At 31.3% G+C, this 23,369-nt stretch overlaps 2 protein-coding genes across 2 annotated transcripts in view; one reads left to right on the forward strand and one right to left on the reverse strand.

Moving 5' to 3' along the window:
- The window catches only part of LOC108560481 (thrombospondin type-1 domain-containing protein 4-like), a 143,706-nt gene that overhangs the window by 9,367 nt on the left and 110,970 nt on the right, over positions 1–23,369 (forward strand). The window lies entirely within an intron of this gene.
- Positions 20,098–22,036, reverse strand: LOC108560464 (gustatory and odorant receptor 22). Its single transcript, XM_017918019.1, has 5 exons — positions 21,756–22,036; positions 21,463–21,700; positions 21,098–21,412; positions 20,422–20,811; positions 20,098–20,367 (listed from the first exon to the last, which is right to left on the reverse strand). The coding sequence occupies exons 1-5, from the start codon at positions 22,034–22,036 to the stop codon at positions 20,233–20,235; spliced, it is 1,359 nt and encodes a 452-aa protein (XP_017773508.1). The 3' UTR covers positions 20,098–20,232.

Genomic DNA, 23,369 nt, shown 5'->3' on the forward strand with positions numbered 1-23,369 from the left:
AAAGCTGTACGATTTTCAAAACTGTTTAAGTTAAACTGTTTCTTTTATTTTAACAGTTGTTTCTCTGGAAAATTTAATTATTTAATTCAATTTTGTTGTCCCATTTAGGGTCACGACCTTTGAGCAGACCAGTGGATAGATTTATGTAGTACGAGTATATTGCGGTTGTAACCTCGTGCAGTATGCAAGCACCGAGTGAGTTTACTGTTTGGATATAAACCGAAATTTATCTTTGTTGGTCTGACGTAAAACTTAATTATTTCTTATCTAACGTGAAATGTGCTAATAAATTTGAAATTACAAAACTTTGGATTAATCGGATTATTACTTAGAAATCTGTTTTCGATATAAAAATACCTCAAAATAAGTAAATACAAGAATTATAACTATTTTCTCGATTAAAAGAAAATGAACAGTAAATACTAAAATTAATTAATAATAAGTTTGAGATCAAGAATCGTGTATAATTTGTGTAGAAACTATAATGTATAGAAAACGAGAAACACGTTCTATTTATATGCACTTTATGCAGTTACAAATGGTTCGGCTAAGTCGTTTAATCTCTTACGATTAAGTCCATAAGTGTCGTGCTATGTTTCAATTAAGATCGTTCCATTTGAAAGGCAATTATATTCAACGCGTATTCCAGACAATTACAGACGACTAATATTTCCTTCGCATCGAAATCAATGTTAAGCCGGGATTCCAATTGGAAAGTGTTCATCCGCAGTTGCGTTGTGTACCTTTCAATTAGCAAATCTCTAAAAGTCTTTTATATATATATAATTTAGATTTAGAACTAGTTTTGAAATCAGTAAAATTCCTCGAATTTTATTTTTATAGATCTTTAGGTGATGAAAGTTAAGCAAAGATATCATTTTTATGGGTGACTTCTCACAATTTACCTCACACACAATGGACTTCTAAGAAATAGAAGACCTAACAAATAAGCTTTAAAAACTGGTTTTAATATAACGTAACTATAAATATCAGGATAATATTTTTTATGGATAAGTCGATGATGGCGGGATCCGAAGAGAGGGCCCTTACACTTGTGGGCCCTTCTGCATTGTTGCAGTTACACAGTAGTTACGCCACTGTTTCAATATATTTTTTTACATTTTCCGTTTCGTAATTGTTGGTATTAGTTTTTTCTCAGCTGTTGTAAGAAGCGGTCAGATTTATTATCGATGGAAGAAGCTCTTCGCGTTTGATTTAAAATAAAAAAGAAAGGATAAAACGTGCTTTCAATATTGAATTTTCTGCATCGATTGAAAATTCAATATTGAATGCGATTTATCTCATCGAACATCCGGTTTTCTTTGATCATGAAGATTACCATCTTTGCTCATCGCATTCAATAAAATCAATAAAAAAAAATGAAATATTGAAACTGTGAAAGTTAAAATAAATCCAAACATTCTTCATTAATTGTGAAAATTAATGAAATTTCTGAATGAATATTCAGTGATTTCTATTTATTGGATACTCAAAATATTTTGAAATAAAGATGAACAATGTAAATGTTTAAGTTTTTGTGTGTGTTTATATTCTTGGGTGGAGTAAAACGATCGTATTTTACCTTACATTCTTAATACACCTACCCAAAATTTGTAGCACGTATACATTCTTGTTCAAACCACAATAGATGTACGCTAAGATAACTTTACCTGCTTGAATTGTGCGGTCGAAATTACTAAATAAATTCCACTTTCTGATGTGTATTTAATTTAGTAAATATCTTCATTTTTTTATTTAGATAAACTAAAGTACAGCAATGCCTCGCATAATCCGGCTTCGATTAGTCCGTGTTTACTATATAGTCTGCCAATATGATCATTTCATTTGACAGATATCAAACTATAAGATATTGGTTAAGATTTCATTTGTTGTCAATATGACATATATCAGTGGTCGGGGAACTTTTTTAACCATTACCCCAAAATATTATTGCGTAAGTCGATATTACCCCCCATTCTGAACAGAAAACAATCAATGTAAATTTTAAATAAACATTATTTATTGAATTAATTTACATTTACATATTTATAAAAAAAAGTTACATGAAAATAGTAACAAATAGTAATAGACAAACAAAATAAAATTCTTAAATTGGAACAAACAAAAATTAATTGAAAACTTTCCCCCTTCAGGTTTTGGAAAAATGATGTTGCTACATGTTTGATATAATTACTTTAAAATTGGACTTTTTGATGTAAGAGCAATACAGTCTTCGGCGTTTAATCGATTTCTGTTTTTCGTTTTTATGTTCATTACAGTGGAAAAGCCTTGTTCACAAAGGTAGGTTGTTGCAAATGGCAGCAATTTTTTTATCGCCTCCTCATGTGCAATTTTGAAAGCCTTTGACAACCAAAAAGACGACAGATTTGCTCTGGTCTCAAATTGAATACGTGCTTCAGTATTGGATGGAAGTTCAAGAATCGCCTCTGCCAAACCTGGAGGTTCTGCTGGTATGTTAGTAATTTCATATTTAAAAGGATCTACAACCCAATTCACAGTTTGTACATCAAGATCTGAAAAGTAGTCAGAGAACCGCTCTCTGAGTTTAGTAAGATGAAATTAGAAAAATGGGTAATAGGGAACCCAAAAAAAATCATTTTTACCCCATTTTGGGTAATTTACCACGGTTCCCCGACCGCTGACATATATTAAAATGTTTGACGTTTACGCTGTCAATATGACAACCTTAATTAACAAATCTCTAATTATCTAATGTATTGTGCTTTTTTTAATGCTTTTATATTTGTTTCAACGATTTCAATGTAGATAAATACAGCAATACTTCGCATAGTTTTGCTTCGATTAGTCCGGATTAACTATAGTCTGCCAATTTACATTGACATACATAAAAAAGTTTGACGTTTAATCTGACAATATGACATGATTATATAAGAAACTAACTATTGAAAAAAAGTTTAATTTTCATGACTATAATTTCTTCATTATTTGTCAGTTTTTTTAATAACCATTAAGGATATTTAAGAAATTAATAAAAATCAAATATTTCAAACTTAACTTAAATATGTAACGTATTTTCATCGCCATAATTATTTATTTTTGTTTCGTTCAATTAATTATTTGATTAACAAATTGAACTTCGAGAATTACTTAAGGAATGACCTGAAATCTTATCGGATCTCCGTAATTTGCTGTGCGCAATGCAATCATTCATTAATGCAGTCGTAGTGACGTTATGCTCCCAGAGATAAAATACAATTAAAAACGTATCACAATTTTCTTAATCTCAATTTCTAAATTTATTCTAATTACATCATAAATTGCTCCTAATTTACTTATCGCCCGGACGACGTTCACTGTAAATAATACTAGGAATATCGTTTTTTGTTTGTTTGTTTGTTTGTTTGTTTATTTATTTATTGCATCGTTTCGTTTTCATCTTTTCTTTATGCCGAACGAAACTGAAAATAAAAGTTATCTCCGCTCAAATAATAGTAAATACGATTTGAACACTTCCTGTTCACAAGTTTACTGCATTTAACAGAATCTTGAATTAATTGCAGACCTCACATAAAACAGATGCATTTATATATGTTTCTTTAATCTTTTGATTGCCAGTGGGAGTTGAGGCTGAAGTGCGTGACCGGCTCCAATTGCCTTCGGAGGAAGAGAAAACATTGAAATCCAACTCCGGATGAATTTTTTTTTGTTCTCTTGATCCCAAACAATTTTATTATACTGAATCATAATAAAATCAAGAGTATTTTAAAACAAAATTAAAAAGCTTAAAATAATTGTAGAAATAATTTAGTAATCTCGACAAATTCAGGTTGTTGAAGGTTTAGTAGGCTTTTGTTCATTTTTTTTGGTAAATTTATAATATTTGGTCAATTTTTGAAGAAAAATAACAAATTAAATTATAATGTTATAGTTCTTCTTTAAATATCTTTTGTTTAGTTTACTTTTAACGGTTATTGAGGTATAAAGCAGGGCTTCGGAGCCGCATGCGGCTCTTGATAATAACTTGTGGAAAATTTATTTCACAAGTAAAAATAGCGTTCTTAATGCTATGTGCGGCTCCTTACAAGCTTTTATAATAGACAATATCTTAAATATGTCTCTTCGATCCCAAAAGGCTGCCGACGTTGTTTTAATGAAATTGTTGCATGATTCGCAAGGAACGTATTAATATAATGAAGCTATAAATAAAATCGGCATATAACTAACTAACATATTGTTGGTATAGATTCTATACCAACAATAAGATCCTACCTTCTATAGTGTAGTGTAGAAGGTATGATCATTTCCTTTCGGTGATGAAGCAAACAGCGTTTTGTGGTGTGCAGTTCCGAATGGCATAATACAATGAGCTTGTTTATCGTTCGACGATCAATTGGAAATTGGCCATTAATTTATGTCACAGGTATAAAAGGACCCGACGATGTTTAGGGTTCGGCCCAAATGGGCAGGGTGCGCATGGTCGACCACCAAAAGGAAAACGAAAATGAATTGCATAAATATCAAATTAAAACGCTCAATTAATCCTTCGTCGTCGTCATCATCATCATAATCGCCCTCGTTTGTGGGTGGGCCATAAGTACAACCGGAAAATTTACAATTAACACGCAAATTAATACTTACGAATATGTAATTAATTGTGCTTTATTCCGCATTTTTTTTTGTTGTCACTCACATTAAAAATTGGTAGAATAATTCAACTTTGTATTAGAATTATCACTGTTCTTGAATTATAAAAAATGCAACATGACTTTGTCAATATGACAACCTCAATTGATATTTTTTTTCTAATGTTTCTATATTTGTTTCAACGATTCTTCGTTCTTTAAGAAATTATAAATCCGGAAAACGTGGGTCAAAGAAGATACATATAACATTATTTCGAATAGTCTTTCTTCGATTAGTCCGGATTCACTTTAGTCTATCAATTTACATTGACAATTTAATTTGACATACAAAAAAATGTTTGACGTTTAAGCTGACAATATGACATGATTATATAAGAAAATAAGTATTGAAAAAAAGTTTAAGTTTCATGACTTAACAATTATGGTATATTTAGAAAAAAATGTAGTTTATTCATTATTTGTCAGTTTTCTCAAAAACCATTAAAGTTATTTAAGAAATTAATAAATATCAAACATTTCTAGATTTAAAATTGAGCGCTTTATAATCTTCACTTAATTATGTAATATTTTTTCATTATAGATTATCATATTTTTGTTTTCGTTCAATTAATTGTTTGATTAACAAATTGAAATTTGAGAATTACTCAATGAATGACCCGAAATTTACAATTAACGCGCAAATTAATACTTACGAATATGTACTTAATTGTGCGCTATTTAATTTTTTTTGTTGTTGTTACTCACATTAGAAAGTGGTAGAAGAATTCAACTTTGCATTGGAATTATCGCTGCTCTTGAATTATAAAGAATACAACCGGAAAATTTACAATTAGTACGCAAATTATTACTTATAAATCTGTAATTAATTATGCTTTATTCCCTATTTTTGTTATTGTTACATTCATTAGAAATTGCTAGAATAATTCTACTTTGTATTGAAAATATTGCCACTATTGAATTTTACAACTACAACCGAGGAAATTCACAATGAACATGAAAACGTAATACTTATGATTATGTAATGAATAGTGCTTTGAAACTGTGTAAATCGAGGATTTTAAAACCGCAGGAGAAGGACTTATATAAAAGAAATATTTTGTTTTTTTACAATTGAGTTTGTTTTGAAATTTAAAAACCGCACTAATCGAGGTGTAATCGCTGTAATTGCAAAGTATAAACTATTATGGTTGGTGCTTCATTTACTGAATGGTAAAATTATGTCTCGAAAGAATGCAATATAAATAAAGATTAGAATTTAGTGGTTAGAATAAGTTTTAACGGCAGTCAACTCGAATTTTGATCTATATCTAGGTATGTGGAGCTTGGAAAAACGACCATAGTTTCTTCTTGTAAAACACGCCAAATGCACTTTCTCCAACGTTAAATAATAATTATAATTAGGACTATTTATAATTAAACATAACAGTCAATTTGTATTGATCACTTTAATTATTACAATAAACAATAATTGAATTATTAACAAAATCTCTGTAAAAAGTATAAAGTACTAAAAATATCATAAGCAGCTTCTATTATTGGGATTCGCTTCAATTCAATGACAGTTGGCTACATGCAGGGTAATTATATTTTTATAACTATACCCTCATAGTTTTCATTAATGCGCTCCAAATGCAATTATCTAATCGTAGATTTACTTAATTTGTAAGAGTAATTGAGTGCATTATCTTTATTAAATGTACGTAATGCATTTCATACAATAGACGTTTAAAGAATGTAAAAGCCTTTGTAATTTACGTTATAAAAACACAATGAAGATTACAAAAAGTATAAGTTTATAAATTTGAACTAATTAATTAATAATATAATTTTAAAATTAAACTAATTCAATTTCATTTTCATTAATTATTCGAAATGTTAAATTATTTAAGATACAAAAATTGCTTTAAATCTTCGAAAAATGTTATGTTTTTCTAATAAAGATATTCAGTATCAAACACAATATTTACATGACATCAATTGGATAAATAAAAAACCCAATTCTTCGGCAATCAGAGACAGAATATAAATCACTTCGGACTTTTATATGCACATAACTTAAGCAATAAGAACTCTTTATTTTTTTTTATTATTCTCGATATCCGATTTCATTTAATTTCTTAATCCAACAACCATTGTAAATAATATAAATAAAAGCAACAAGTTTTAAGTTTTTTTTTGTTTGTTTTGTAATGTTTTCAATTTATTAAGTAAAACGTTTATTTATTGTTGAAGATCGAACGTTTAATGGAGTTAATGGTACTTTGGTAATGGAGAATCAATGTAAATTATTTGGACGTTTATAGTTTGGCATGAGTGGTCATAAAACAACATTTTACTGGCGAAATAATTTACGAGCGATAATTCCAATTCGAAGTCGGATATTTCTGCCATTTTCTGAGTGTGACTAACGGCAAGAATATGCGAACTTAGTAGTAAGACTTAAATACATTCATAACTATTAATTTGAGTGTTAATTGTGAATTTACGGATTTTATTTGTATAATTTACGAGATGGAACAAATTCAATACAAAATCGAATGCAAAATAAAGTTTATTAATTTACATGTTATATTTTTTGGCTGTATTTGCGTCTTAATTGAGATTTTTCAGTCGAATTTCTATAAAATAAAACTGCGGTATATTTGGAGGAAACAGTTTATCCAATAAATTTTGTAATTATAAAATTAGTTTTTATTTACAGCTATTGATATTATCGATTCTGAACAATTGATTGAAACGAAAAGTGTGAATGTGTAAATATTTTCCAATTAAATCTGAAAATATTTTCAATTTAAATGTAAATGAGTGCTGCTTTCGAATAGCATTTTTTTTTAATTGCTGCACTAATTTTATGCAGTGTTTAACGGATGAATGAATACTTCGTTACGAACCGGAAACCGAACGTAATTTTGTTTATCTGAATTTGAATTGAAATAAAAAACTTGTAATTTGAGCCCGAAACTAAACGAGACGCGTTGTTTTTGTTTTATTTTTAGTCCAGTTTAGTAAGTAGTAAAATATTTATATTAATCTGTGGAAATTCAGTTAATATATTTATTTAATTAACTTTGTGATTTGCTAGAGAACAAAGTTCAAAGAAAAAGTGAAGTGTTGAAATATAAGTATAAATTTTATTATATTTCTCAAAAACTCTCACCTCCATATGTATACTATATATAGTTTTTAAAACTTGTGCTTAGTATCAAATATGACTATCGTGAAAACCACTATAATATGTTGTTAAATTAAAAAAAAAAGTTGTTAATTCTAGAAACAGCAGTGTCTTACATTTTTTCGTATTCTTTAATAACCATTTTTAGTACATACATCATTTTATAATGTTATTAAAGATAAATGTATACGTTTTAAAACTTGTATACAATCATATTTGTGACGTTTGTGGTTTTCTTGTAACAAGCCGTCATTTTTTATGAAATATATATTAAGCCTTCAAAAACATTTTTACATTTCGTTATTTTTCTCGAAAACTATCAACAAAAAATACATCAATTAAATTAATGCAATTAAAACTAAATATCTAGGCTTTAAAACTTGTCTATAATCATATTTGTGGTTTTATTGTAATAAGGTGTCAAAATTATAATAATGATTTCTGAAGTCTTGACATATATTTTTTTACATTTTGTTATGTTGCTCGAAAACTGTCAACAACAGATATATCAAATTGTAATACAATGAAACTAAATATGTAGGCTTTAAAATTTGTCTACAATCATATTTATGGCGTTTGTGGTTTTCTTGTCAAAATTGTAATAACGATTGACGCAAATTTCTACATTTTCTTATATTGCTCAAAATCTGTCAACAGAATATACATACATTTATAATGGAATTAAAGATAAATATTTAGCCTTTTATATTTGGATACAGTCAAATTTATAGTTTTGTTGTAATAAGCTGTAAAATTTGTAAAATCTATGTATTAAACATTAATATTTTTACATTCTGGTATATTTCTAAAAAACTATAATATAACATATATATAAATGTGTAATGTACTTTAAATGTGTGTACACTAGTTCGTTGTTTTCTTGTAAAAAATTGTATTTAAGCCTTGACAAACATTTTTACATTTTGTAACTTTACAACTAATGTACACTAATCAGAGAGTCGAACGGACAATAATTTCTTTCCGGTTTACGGTTACGTTCCAAGTAAATCTTTATCGTTCCAGATTCAGTTCCGGTTGAAATTAAAATTTAAAATCGAAAAAAAGTAATTTAAATTGGTTAGTTAAAATTTAAAATCGAGTTTTATATCAAATTTTGATTTAATTTTATTTTAAAATTAAAAATACAAAAGAAAAAAAATAATAATTAGTGACTAGTCAACACATAAAATTTGTCAGTCATGTTTACAGTAATATGCTTTTTCATTTGAGCAATTTTTCGTTCCAGTTACAGTTACGGTTCAGTTAAAAATTCCGGTTAATTTCTGTTTACGGTTTTCGGTTCGGTTCAGGTTCGACTCTCTGACACTAATATTTGGGGAGTTAGTAAGCTGACAAAATTATTTTATTTTAAAAAGCAGTGTTCTTGCAGTTTATCGTTTTATTTGAAAACCACTTTTAGAAGATATTGCTTTAGTGGACAGTATACTATACTGTATAAAGTGAGTATGGAGTAAAGGTATCATAGATATTACGACATTAGTATAGGTGGTCCGTATTATAATTAAAGTCCATTAACATTGAGAGATGATCTCAAGACAGGATCGATTTGTTAACTGCTATTTTCGTGGTCTCCGTGCCTTCAAACGCCCACTCGCTACTACGTTACACTCTGTTACACGAGACGAGAGACAGAGAGGAAGGAGACCCCGTGTATAATAAATCCAATTTATATTCCAACTGGAAAAACGAATATCGACGTATCCGTCTACTCACTCCTCGAATTCAATCAGCTCCTCCGTTTTGTTTATAGGAATGAGGCATAATCCTCGATAATCCATTTAAATACAATTCCGAACCAACCATTAAACAGCAACATTATAAAATGAGATAACTATTAGATTAAAACATCAAAGGTAAAACGAAAGTATCAGTTTATGTTTAAATATGCAAAGCTTTTCTCTTTCCTTTTCGGCTACCGGTATAATTTTTTTTTATTTCGGAGGTGTGAAACAACATTTCACGAACATTTCAATAACGTCCTTAGAACTTGAAGCGAATTCAATTTTATAACCAGTAATTTGCATGCTATTACTGAAATAGAAATAAATAAAAATTAATTAATAGCTGTTATGAATAAATCTAGAATTATATTCTAATATGATTATTGCTTGATAAGTTGTGATTATGTAAAGTAACGGAAATATTTAAATGTTGTGTTAAATAATGGTTACAAATAAAGCTTCTTCTCTTACTTGTCGACGTTTAATTCGAAAGTGATTGGAGATGTCAAAAAAAAAGAAGTAGTAAAAATAAACAAGAGAGGAAGAAAGAAACGAAGGTAAAATGATGTTCGTTGGTCGGTTAACGAGTTGCCTGAGAGGCGGTAGTTTGTTGAGAGGAGAACGCATGTAATCTGATTATGTTGTATGTGATTATTTGATCATCAACCTGAGAAGATGCATGCCTTTCGACACCTCGACGTCGAATTTACAGCACGATTCCTTCGAGCGAAGCAAAGGAAGCGTTAGAAAAGAAACTTCTTTTTTGTTCCCATACACGATGTGTATAATGTAGAACGAAAGAAGACGTTAATTGGAAACTCCACAGTTCATTTTCATTTGATAATCTCAATCTCAAATTATTATAGATAAAATATTTGACTTAAATTTAACTTTAAGTGAAAAAAAAAATATAAATTCAGATTTTAAATTATAATATATATCAATTATTTGAACTTCTTACAAAGAATAAAATATAGAAATTCAAAAGCAACTAATACAGAAAAATAATAATGTAATAAATTTCTTTTATTTCATAAAATTTTGAACTATTGGCTATTATTTTTGATTCGTCTACAAATTCAGATTTCCTGAATTGACTGACGATATTTTTCATCTTCAAATTATGCAGATTTATTGCGAAAGCGTGCGCGCATGCATTATGCTCAACGGAAATGACTTTTAAATTGACTTTTGTCTTGTTTTAATCGCGCGCTCGACGTATTTACAACGTGCGATTCCCATTAGCTCAAGAGACGTCCTCAGCATAGGAATGAGCCTGCTGTAATCTATGATATTCATTTGCCGAATGCCATCATCGGCATGGAAAATAACCTTATAAATAGAATTATGAAAGACGTCTTCATAATCCACAATTGAAGCAAGTCTTGTATTTATAGGAGAATCAATTTTCTGCATCACTCGACATGATTTGTTTCCATTCGCGAATTTTACTTGAAATTGAACAGACTTTTGCTTCTTGGATACTACTGGATTACCCCACTTGCTCGAATACCTCGGATCTATTTTAAAACCGTTGCGTAACGTTCTATACATGCTCAGTGTAAATAATAAAATGAGCAATTGACAAATTTATCGTTCTCAGAAAAATGTATCCAATTTGATGAAAAAAATGAAGAAAAACATAATTATTAAAGTGATTTAATTTAATTTTGAAGAATATTTCAATGTAAATCATTTAACTAGAAAATTGAATAAAATGTGACAGAAATACTTGGGTTGCTGATGTTGCTTCAAATGTTGTTTGATATAATTACTTTAAAATTGGGACTTGAATACAGCAATTTGAATACAGTCTTCGGCGTTTAATCGATTTCTGTTTTTCGTTTTTATGTTCATTACAGTGGAAAAGCCTTGTTCACAAAGGTAGGTTGTTGCAAATGGCAGCAATTTTTTTACCGCCTCCTCATGTGCAATTTTGAAAGCCTTTGCAGCCTTTGACAACCAAAAAGACGATAGATTTGCTCTGGTCTCAAATTGAATACGTGCTTCAGTATTGGATGGAAGTTCAATAATTGCCTCTGCCAAACCTGTAGGTTCTGCTGGTATGTTAGTAATTTCACATTTAAAAGGATCTACAACCCAATTCACAGTTTGTACATCAAGATCTGAAAAGTAGTCAGAGAACCGCTCTCTGAGTTTGGTAAGATGAAATTAGAAAAATTTCCCTATTACCGAAAAAAATTCATTTTTACCCCATTTTGGGTAATTTACCACGGTTCCCCGACCGCTGATGTAGACAGTGGCGTAAAAATATCGGGCCCTTCTGCAAGCATTGTCAACTTGTTGTTCTCAGAGACTGTTTGACAGGGTTAAGGTTGTCGTGGGCCCTAGACACCAATTAAGTATTAGATCACAATGGGAGAAAGGTGATGAGTTTGAACATCTTAGCAACTTAACAAGAAAATGATGAGGATCATGGGCAGGGCCCCATACTCGTGGGTTGCTATATGACTATCTGTAGATTTATTAAATTAACTGTAGACTAAATAATAGGTTATTAAATTATAAACACAATTTGTTAAGTTATTGACATTAATTACGAATATTTCTTTTGTTCTATTAATAAAATATTAGTAATTAGCTAATAATTTATTATATAAATTAGTCATCGTTTTCTTGTGGTCTACATACACATTACATGTTTATAGTGACTCAGTATTTATTTCATTATAAACAGAATAATAAATAATAAAGCATGTATATAAAACTAAAGTAAATAATTGTACACACATGTGCGTATTTTGTTGGCATAACAATTGTCTAGTAATATGTAATTAAAATTACTAATCGTTTTTTCTCAGGGTTTACACATCTTTAATATTAATAAACACTTACATATTTCAATAATAATTCAAGTATTTCTTTGTGGGTCCTCAAAATTCTCATGGGTTTCAAAAAAATCTCGTGGGCCCGAATGGATTAATTTGTATTCGATGGCAGCGCTTCTGATGACTGGAAAAAGAAATGTTTTAATGAATCGTTAGCTGAATATATTTATTATGTATTGTGTAGATATTATTAAGCTAATAAATTGATTTAGAACTTGAAAGATTCTGATTATGGAAAAGTAGGTTGCGATTGAATAAATAGCGTTCGACGGCAGCGCCTCTGGTGACTGGGAATGGAACTGTTTTAACAAATCGTTAGCTCCGGTGAAAATGATCGATGATAATATAAATTTATTAGATTCGTTATGGATATTATCGAGAAAGTAGAAATGGCATTGCAGAAATGCGTTCGGAATGGCTAAGAGTAAACATGAATCGTTCACAGTAGCAAGTCGTTAATGCATTAAAATAGCCGTTTGTATAACATCCGGCTGATTTACGATCGATTGTTGAGTGTGACACACTTCAAAAAGTATCGATTCGTCGGCTGTTCAAGTGAGACACATGCATGTATTTAAATATGAATCTCGTAAGTAATACCTTCATCATCTTTGTGTTTATCCATTATTATCAGTTCATAGGGCCCACGGTTTTAATTTGGGGCTCACAAAAATAAATAACTCAGTTCTTTTATCCACGAGTCTGCTTTATTCCGAAGATGGTTCGAACCTTTTGGGTTCAACGATCACATCGATACGATCATTCTTTTATGTGGCGATGAACAGTACCGATCGTTTATTATGCAGAAAATTGCGCCGTACAAAACGGCCTGATAATATTTCAATAACGCGTTTTAATTCGGGCCTCGGGTTCTGCACGCAAAGCACGGATCTGCAGGTAACCGAAGGCTTCGGAATAAAGATATTACAGACGGATTAACGAAGAGCCGGTATCTCTTTGTGCATTACGCAACTCAAACGAAAACCAGAATACAAACGGATAGATGAAATTGTATCAAAGAGCGAATGGAATTCCGTGTACAGGTCTTAATTGATATTGCATTTAATAGAAGCTTCTTATCTATCCGCGTTTGTTCCATGATGAATGATTGTTGTTTTGTCGTATCCGTTTCGAATGGTTTACTCTTTGTTATACCTACTACTGGATTTCGTGTAGGCAGCCTTCACACACTTCAGTTTGTATTTACTCTCTTCTCTTTGTCACTTCAACAAGAAATTTGGGGGAGAGATCCTTTTCTTCCACTGCTAGATCCGATTTAATCTCACAAACATTCGACGTCTCACAAAGTGTTAATGCCATCAATATTTGTTTTTCTTCCCATGCATTTCGCTTCTCAAGTGGCTTCAATTTGATATTTGTTTAACACAATGTATTCACATTTCAAATTCATTTTCTTTTTCTTCATCTGCAAACACTTGAATTATTTTTATTTTTTAACTATTTAAACACATAAATTATCATTTAAACATTAACAACATGCAAATTGAATATGTTTTATTTACTTCACACAAAAATGTTGTTATTTTAGATACATTTTAATGATAAACTTGAAAATATTAACGTACTGAAATTTACGAATGAAAATTTATAATTGCTAATATATAATTGTTTGCATCTAGATTGTCGAATATTGTAATGGTAAGGCGTAATTTTGACTTATAATCAGGATGGGATTTAAATAGGTTAAAGTTCAATTAATTCATTAAAATATACTAAATTATATACTCCTTTTTTCAATATAAAAGAATATATAAATTAATGTTTCGGTCCATAGTTTTTTGGTCTTATAAAATAAACGAACTGAAATATACAAACAAAATGTTTAAAAATTACAGAATGTAAAGTGTACGACTGAAGCCAAGTGATGTCAAGCGCAAGATTATTACTTGAAAGTCCTTGGCCCAAAGAAGTTGGGATGCATCAACTGTGGACCAACTGGCCGAGTCATAATAGATAATTTAGGTTTTACGATTAACATCACGCTTTGAATGTCATCAGAGCATTTCGAAACTGCTGCAAACTATTATTAATTTAATAGTTGTCGACTAGTAAATCAGTATGCGTAAATTATACTGTTAATAGATCAAAAGATCAATCATTAAGTATCAACAAGAGAAGGAAAGAATTCGGTGAAAGCTGTTGATTAATTTGTGTTCATATTAAGATTTTGTTTGTTATATTTGAAGTCAAGTCTTGATTCTTTCTGAAGAATTAATTTCAAATAAATCTATTATAATAAAACATAATATTTTAATATTGTGATGAGACTTAATTAGAATGAATTTTTAGTAACTAAAAAGTGAAAAGATTAATTAGAAGATTTCGTTTGTTCTGTTTATAGTTCAAGTTATTTTTTTTGTGCAAATAGTGGGAAATAAGTGAGTTTAGTTATTTGCGGAATTATGCAGAGTTTATTGGCTCGAATCGGTGTTTATGTTGTGTGTATGTGTATGTATCTATCTGGTGGTCATTCGTAGCACGGAGCTCTGGTTTAGTTGAACGAACTGCGAGTAATGTGCATATGCCTCATTATGAATGGGATTGTTCATGTCGAGCGAAATTCAGTATTAAAACGGTCACGGGCCCGGCCGGCTTCCGGTTGGATTTCTTCAGGAGGTCACGACGTCTGACCTCCGACCTAAAACCGTAGAGGAAGACTCTCGTTTCGTTGCATCATCACCCGGTTTAATAATTGTTACAAATGCACGGAGACTGAGTGATTCGTCGTTGGTTCGTTCGTGCGTTTCCACCTCATTTCAATTCAGTCGCATCATTAGCGTTACAGATCGACACGCTAAAGCTTTTTCTTCTTCGAGATTTCTCAATGACACCGAGTCGATATTTCATTTCGTTGTGTAAATATTGATAAGATTGTTGTGACCGCATCAATGGGAAACGAACCGAAACGTAAACATAAATACGTGCAACAGTTATATAATTTAACATCAACCATCATTAGCATTATTATTATATGTATAATATACACGTGGCATTATTCAATTTTTCATTGACACTTTAAAGTTGTATTTATCACATTTTCTACTTTTATTTATTTCACGAAAATTTTTACATAACGTGAAATAATTTAAATATTTGTGAATTTAATTTCAAGAAATTATTAATACATCTAAAACTTATTATGATTTGATTAATTATATCTGTACCACGAAAACTGATGAGTTTGGAGAAATTTAAATCGCTTTTTATTATATAATTATAAATAAGTTCTTCATCGTTGATGATTTATATTCATCATTGGAGAGATGTCTGGACGGGTTCTGTAAATTATACACTTAGAGAGAATACGGAGAAACCTTTTTTATAGCTCGATTTTAATTAATATTGGACGTACCTTTTCAATTAGCATTATCTCCTAAAATTGAGCTTGGTCAATCATTTCTTGTTCTGCTGATTAACAGATCCAAACAAGAATCCAAATGTGAACACAAATCTGCTTTCCAAACTTTACATTCAACAATTTATTTTCTTGTTTAAATTTTTCGACCTATAATGTAAATAATTAGGGACAAATAAAAAAAAACAAGAAGATCTTCCATGTATGGAATATTTACATATTTGTAAATATTAATAAATGTAATCTAAAATAGTAATAATTGACACATTTCTATGTTGGTAATGATTGGATAAAATGAATTTGTGGACTTATATAACTGTAATGACAGAGATTTAGATGCGATGACATCATTGATGGAACAATGGAACATTGGAAGAGACAATTGCAAACGTCTCTCGATCCATGCGATGTTAACAATTAGCGGAAGTCGTAGATTTACGTATCCAGAAGATAATGGTTTTGATGGAATCGACTTTGGATGGAAAGCAATGCACAAAAAGTGAACGTATTTGAGGAACGTTTTCCATTACTGATAGAGTGCAGTTACTACAACATCCTCAAGGCAGAAGGAAAGAAACGAAACAAATGTAATTGATTAATTAAGTTAACCGATCGGAATGAATTTCATTTAATTAGAATTCGTTTTACCGTCCAATTAGTCACGGCTCTGCATGTAACACGGTAATTACACGCCCGAGGAAACAATTAATTCGCTAATTCATTAAGGAAGTCGTCGTATTTTAAGATATTTATATTTATACTTGTACACTAATTTTTTTTTCACGTTGAATTTGAAAATTGTGAAATCGGTTTTCTTGATGCCAGACAATGCTTCATTTCACGGTTGTTAAGATGGTTCAGTTGTTGCCGCTTTGGTATTTTCGTGTGTCCATCCTCATTGGTATGCAGAGAGCGAGGTGTTTAATTCGCACCTGGAGCCCTGTAATCTTCGTGGCAATTTAAATGGGACACGGAGCAGATTACGATCATCAATGGTATCGCTACCTTCCTGTCCGGTTCGTCCTTCTTTTTAACTTCTTCGTATTCTTGATATTCTTCATCGTAATTAATAACAGGTCATCTATTAAGGTGCGTTAACCAGTAGGTGGACAACTTCGGGCAAAGTCGAGTTCATTAGCTTCTTAACAGGAACTGGATTTTCGGTCGTCTAATGTGCGGAAAATGAGATCGGTTTAATTGAAACTTATCGCCTTTCCTCACTTACCTCAGGTGAGAGTTAGTTCCAGCCTATTACGCATCAAATCTTATTGAAAACTATGCCAGAAACTACCGAAATCTCAGTGCATAGTATATAAAATTATGTAAATTTATTGGGACCAAAAATTAATATTTTCTCATCTCATTTATCCAAATGAAATTTCAAGCATGATACATTAACTTATATAATAACCATAATTAGAAACAATTAAGGCAATAATTCTTAAACAATTGCAATGCTTTATTTATCAATATACAAATGGTTATAGTGATCACATATTAAAAATGTATTCAAATAAAAAAACATTGCAGGAAAAAGTAAACAAAAAAAAACTTTGAAAATAATTAAGAAATTTCGATATGGTATCAAAATGTTAAAGGTTCATTTATGATAAAGTGTATAACAGTTGTGCAGGATAACATATATTCCAGATTTTAACTTATAAATAGGATAGATACAATCACATCATCTTATACAAATCAAGAAGTTTCTATAGCAAATTGTAATAAAGTTTGCAAGTATATCAAAATTTACTTTTAGATTACAAATCAAACATCAAACATTTAAAATAGGAAATAAATTCATATAAAACTTTTCTCTTATAACACTTTGTATTAATGTTGACATGATTATAAATGCATTGAAACTATCCATTATTTAAAAACAAAATTGTTAGTTTTCTTTTCTGACATTTTGCATACATGTTGAATATTGTCTTAGATTATCGATTTTGATGTTTACATAGAATTACAGATAGAAATTATCAAGACTATCAACCATATAAATTAAGTAGTTTTTCCATCTATAAAAAATAAAACTAAATGGTAACTCTTCTTTCATTACACCTTTTTAAAAAATGTAAATTTGTTAATAAATTAAAGATTTGTTTATATATTTATAGCAAAATTACTATACTAATTTGTAAATTGCAATAAATATTCAATTTTAATATATTGATTCGTATTAAAACTTTGACCATTATTTGTGAGTATACATGACATTCCACAGAGAAACGAAAAGACGTTACATATTAATTTCTTCCCTATATTTCGTTTGGGCGTTTCGAATTTCAAAAGAAGTTAATATCCACTAGTGCTCGTGGCGTTTCTTTTGTCTTTCAAATTGAGCCCCGACGTTCTTTTGTAGCGGAGCATTTGTGGGCGGTCCACGACACAAAATTTATTACAACAACAAAAAAAAGCAGGGGAAGAAAAAAAAAATAGGCACGAGGATGAGAAAAAGCATGTGGAAAGGAATCTACATATGCGTGGAGCGAAGGGGAAAAAATGTGTAGAGTAGAAGTGGAAGAAATACGAGAACCGTCTCGGTACATTAGAGTTAACACCAATTAAGTGGACCATTGATTGCGTGCGTGTGTGTGTGACAAATTGACGGTCGCAAATGTTCTTTCTTGAATTGGTGTGAGGTCGCACTTCCACCAAAATGAATAAATGGAAAGAAAGACAAATTAACGAACATCTGTACTTTTTTTTGTTATAGCTGCATATTTCCACTAGAAAGTTGTTTTATATATAATTTAAAAAACAAATACTATAGCTTTTTCTATTAATTACAATGTATTTTTTTACTGTAAACTAATTAGAATTTACATTTTATACATCCCGATTTTAAATTCTAATTATTTTAAAATTAAATTTAATATTTCATAGACCGTGGAAATACTGCGGTCTTTATACATTAATTTAAAAATTATCTTAATTCCATACAATTTAATAAAAATTAATATGAATAATAAAAGAATAATTAATTATGTAATTTATTTGAATGTGAATGTCCTATTAGTCCTGAAATAAATTTGATGAAAAATGCGACTGAAATTTTGCGAAGCTAATGGAGCAGCAATGAGTTTCAATTAAAGTAAGCGTTTTTTGTAATTAGAATTTGAGTCGGTCATCAAAGTCATGACTAATATATAAATGCGAATTACGAAGCAAGAAATAATCTGAGAACTGTTGAGGTGTTTGAATGCAGATCGTAGTGGGTCATAATAACAACCGACAACAGCAAAAAACAACAACAACTTGGACACTCTGATTGATGATTGGTGGCACAGTCATTAGGTGGATTGTAATAAGATGATGATGATGGGTGAAATCGGTACAATGCGGACCATTGATGATTGTTATTGATATCTCGTCGCCGTTTCGGAAATTGCCTCATCCATACGAAGATATCAATCAGGAGCGAGAGTGTTTCGAAAGGATGAGTGTGTATTGTGTACGGCTGCTAATGAAGGCACAATGGTCAAAGGTCGTCGCTGTTAAATTACATTTACCACCTTGCCAAAAAAGATACACCTCCAGACGAGACAATAAGGATGGCTTTTGTTGGATGGATCCTCGAAGTTTCGTTTATTTCTATTATTTTAATTTAATTCGATTTCAGTTTATTTTCTTTTCATTTCGGGAAGCAATTACTGCCTCAAGATGTATTAGGGAAATTAAATGCCACGTGCTCATCATCTTAATAACTATCTTTCGCTCTCTCGCTTTCATTCTGCGGTGTCGAGATGGAGGAATTCAATCAGCCGGCATGTTATGACCGCATCATCATCGTCTCTTCGTCCCCATTGTCTTAAACAATTGCCCATGCCTTCTGTGATTTATACTCTCCATCTGCACCTAAGGCCAGATCATTTACCACAACTCTTCTTTTATTGGAGAAACTATCCGTTTGATACATTGTAAAGCATTTGCATTAATTTCGTTTCATTTGCGAATTGAATAGTTTGCTACTTGATAGTCCAACATTGACATGAATAAAACATTCTTACTAACGGTTATTCTTTTAATTATAATGAGATTTATTTTAGTTCATAACAAAGTTTGTAACTAAGTTGATGACTTGCATTTTTATTTTAGAGATTATTTCTGTGTTAAATTGTTGCATTCTTTCATAGTGATAGTAAAAGAAGATGACTTAGAAGAAAAAACAATCAAAGTAAAACATAATGTGTTTTTGTTTATGTTGGTAGATTGTGTGATTATTTTTGTATGTGGTTTTTTGTTTGTCTTATATATTTGATTGAAGCTAATATAGGAAAATAATTTGTCGATAATTAAACGACGTCTGATGTTCTATTTATTTTCTCGTGTCTGCGTCCTTTTCCGTGCTGAAAAATGTCAAAGTGTAATAATAAAAACTTTATCGAGAAGAATAGACTACAAAGAAATTGCGGTAAAGGTTACGTGAATGCCAACGTACTCTGGTGTAGAGGGTGTTTTTTTTTTACTCAATTGTGGACGTTTCGTTTAGCATTGCCAAAGCTCTTGAAGCTCTGAAAGCGCTGATAGCGGCGTTCCTCATAAGGGTGGCTCGGAACTGCATCAACATCACCAGATAGGTCACCATCGAAGTAACGGTCTGAAAAATTATGGAGAAGGATTTAAAGTGAAAATTTTGATTTGTTACTCTCACTGATGAGATGAGTTTCCTGTTGATGTTAGTGTATCCGTTGAGGTTCATGATTGGCGGATTCTTGTCGATGGCCGTGAGGAACATATGAACCTCTTGTCTCGTCCTGCTGTCCACCGCCATCAGATTGACGCTGAGAAGTCGTTGCTGGAACTCGGGGCCCATCTTGTAGGAGGCGTGATGCGCCTCGTTGCAGATGACGTACAGCAAGGACATGCAGTAAAATGAGATGAGGAAGAGTCCTCCTTCCTTGAACGATAATCCGTGATCGAGGATCTCGGTGAGACAACCGTAACTAGCGACGATTGTAGTCAGCAGGATCAGGATGCAGTACATACCGTACATTCCGCTGTAAGCTTTTCCTAACTGTTGCATCATGTGTGATAGATCCACCTGCATATGAAACAAGACAAATTTGCACTGCATTTTATGACAGCTTCTGCATACAATTTTGCATAAAAATAGTTTTCTGTATAAATTTCCGCGGATATATCCGTCGCTCGACTGCATTCGCCATGATTACGATAGTTGAGATTAACAACTATAAATGATTAGAATACTTATTGCCTTTAATGATATAATTATAACTTGGTGTTATAAAGTAGGGTAGATATTATTGAACAGGTAGATTTAGCTGTATTATAACGAAATTAGTTTTAAGATGAAGCTATTATCTCACCCATAAATCTCTGTATTCGGCCAAGCGACTAGCAGGATCCGAAGATTCGAGGGCACTGTGCAAATTTTTAGCTAGATCCTTTGCGACTCGTCCTTTTGCTGTGCAATTGATGAACCAGAGAGAGCAAAGGCAATTCAGCATTGCCAAAATATGGTAATAACCAAAAGTATGCCATAACAGCATATCGGGTTGTAGGTAAAATTGTGCGAGCATGATGAGAATTCCCAGGACCCAAGAGAAAATGCAGAGGCTCCATGTGATAAGCGACAAGTTTTTAAAGATGATAGCCGTACCGGTAATGCGGTAATATTTTAACTGCATGGAAAAGACAGTTAATTGCAAGTTATTTGGATATTTCGTTTTACCTGAAATTTGGTCCACATGTTCTTGAAGATGGCCACTTCATTTCCGTTAGTCCAGGCGCCGATTGGAAGCAAGAAATGCGGTATTAAGATGCTCAAGAAGATGATGCCGTAAATGTATTCGTCGAAGCGTTTTCCCGGCTTCAGGATTAGCAGAAGACGTTCTCTGAAGACGACGCTTACGAAGGCCGTTTCCACGCAGTAGATGAAATACGCGTAGATCGTCGTCTTGGAAAACCATCTGAAGAAGATGAAACAATTTAGTTTGGTTATTTTTGTATCGAATATTTAAAGACCTGAATGTAGTCTTTCCTTTTCCCGATCTCTCAATGGGCATCACTCCCATGATCTGAAAGAGCACCAGCAGACTCTTGGTGGTCTTGTAGAATTCGTCAAACTTGTCCAGAAGATTAGGATCGTCTTCTGCTAGGTCCCTGTGGTTGATGGAGTTGATTGCTTCCTCGCTCAATCCTGCATCGGAGAACCTCTGAACCCTAAGATTGTCGGCGATGAGTCGCTGATGCGGATTTCGAGCTCCGAACCTTGAAATATCCTCGGTCTCCTCCTGTCGAAACATCTTGTTCGATGCTAAACTGAAGAATGATTTATTCTCGCCACCTTCGCGTGATCCCAACCGATTACCGTCGACCCTTAAGGGTTTTATTTTATTCCTTTTTCGTACGAGCCGTTAATTATTTCAACTCGACGTAATTGTGACCGGTGATCGATCACTTCTTTTCGCTCATAATTAGCCTCGTTCATTGTTAAAACCGACACACCTACAGATGGAAAGAAAACCGTTTTTTCCCTCTCGCTCTCTCTTTAACATTGAATGATAGATCCATTGTCTATTATTAATACGCTTCTTGACGTTCATAATTCGTTCGACGAAGGATATTTTTATAACGTAACTTTGAAGGACGTGTAAATCCTTACCTCATCAGCCTTAATCACAATTGAATTTCCTCTATTGTAATCCAAATATTATATAATAATGTTAATAGTAAACAATAAAAAACGAACCTTTTTTCATATTTCATTTTATTTTTAATTAAGTTATGACATTTTTCAACAGAAAATCCGGTTTATATTACAGAGATTTAGTAATAAAAGCTATTAGTTTTCATGAGTCTTCTGTTACAGTTAATATAATAAATGAAAATCGTTCAATCGTTCAGGTATTAATTAGATTTAGATGTAATTAATGTATTATAATCGAGGGAACTCTAATTGCGATGTAATAACATCAATTAATTTTCCAGGCCATAAATTAAACTGTCATATTATAGGAGAACTGCGGACATTTTGTAAAGAACCAGCAAACACTTATAAACTGAACAAACATTTAATATTAATAATGAATAATTTGGGATAGGTTTCTACCATTTTAATGGGATCTGCATTAATCACGTAAAGTATACAAGAAACTAATTCGCATTACGTCTGTTGCATATTTGCCATTTAGAAAGTCCCTCAAATTTTAACCATTGCCCGTGTTTCCATCGTGTACGTCTCGTCTCGTTTGATAGGTATGCAGGTATCATTAACCATTTATGGAGTTCACCTCTAAACTATTCCGATCCGAGCCATTTAAATATCCATGTTCGATGATAAGATACAAATAATAAAAAAATAGGTATAATCTACTTAGTATCGTTTCCTTTTCGAGAGAGGAAAAACGGATTTATTGGTGAGCAGAGTCCATTCGATTTATGAATGCAGTTAATCTCATCCATCTCCTTAATGTACATAAATTGACATTTCAACATTCTTATGTAATAAATTATGCGATACGAGATTAGTTTTACTATGCTATTAACTATTGCTATTTTAGATAATAGAATAGAGTGACATTATTTTTAGTTTTTTTTTGAAAATCCTTTGCACAACATCTTTTGAAGCACAAAAAT

Source organism: Nicrophorus vespilloides, unplaced genomic scaffold, assembly GCF_001412225.1.
Source record: "Nicrophorus vespilloides isolate i.1.1-1 unplaced genomic scaffold, Nicve_v1.0, whole genome shotgun sequence".
Lineage (NCBI taxonomy): Eukaryota > Metazoa > Arthropoda > Insecta > Coleoptera > Silphidae > Nicrophorus > Nicrophorus vespilloides.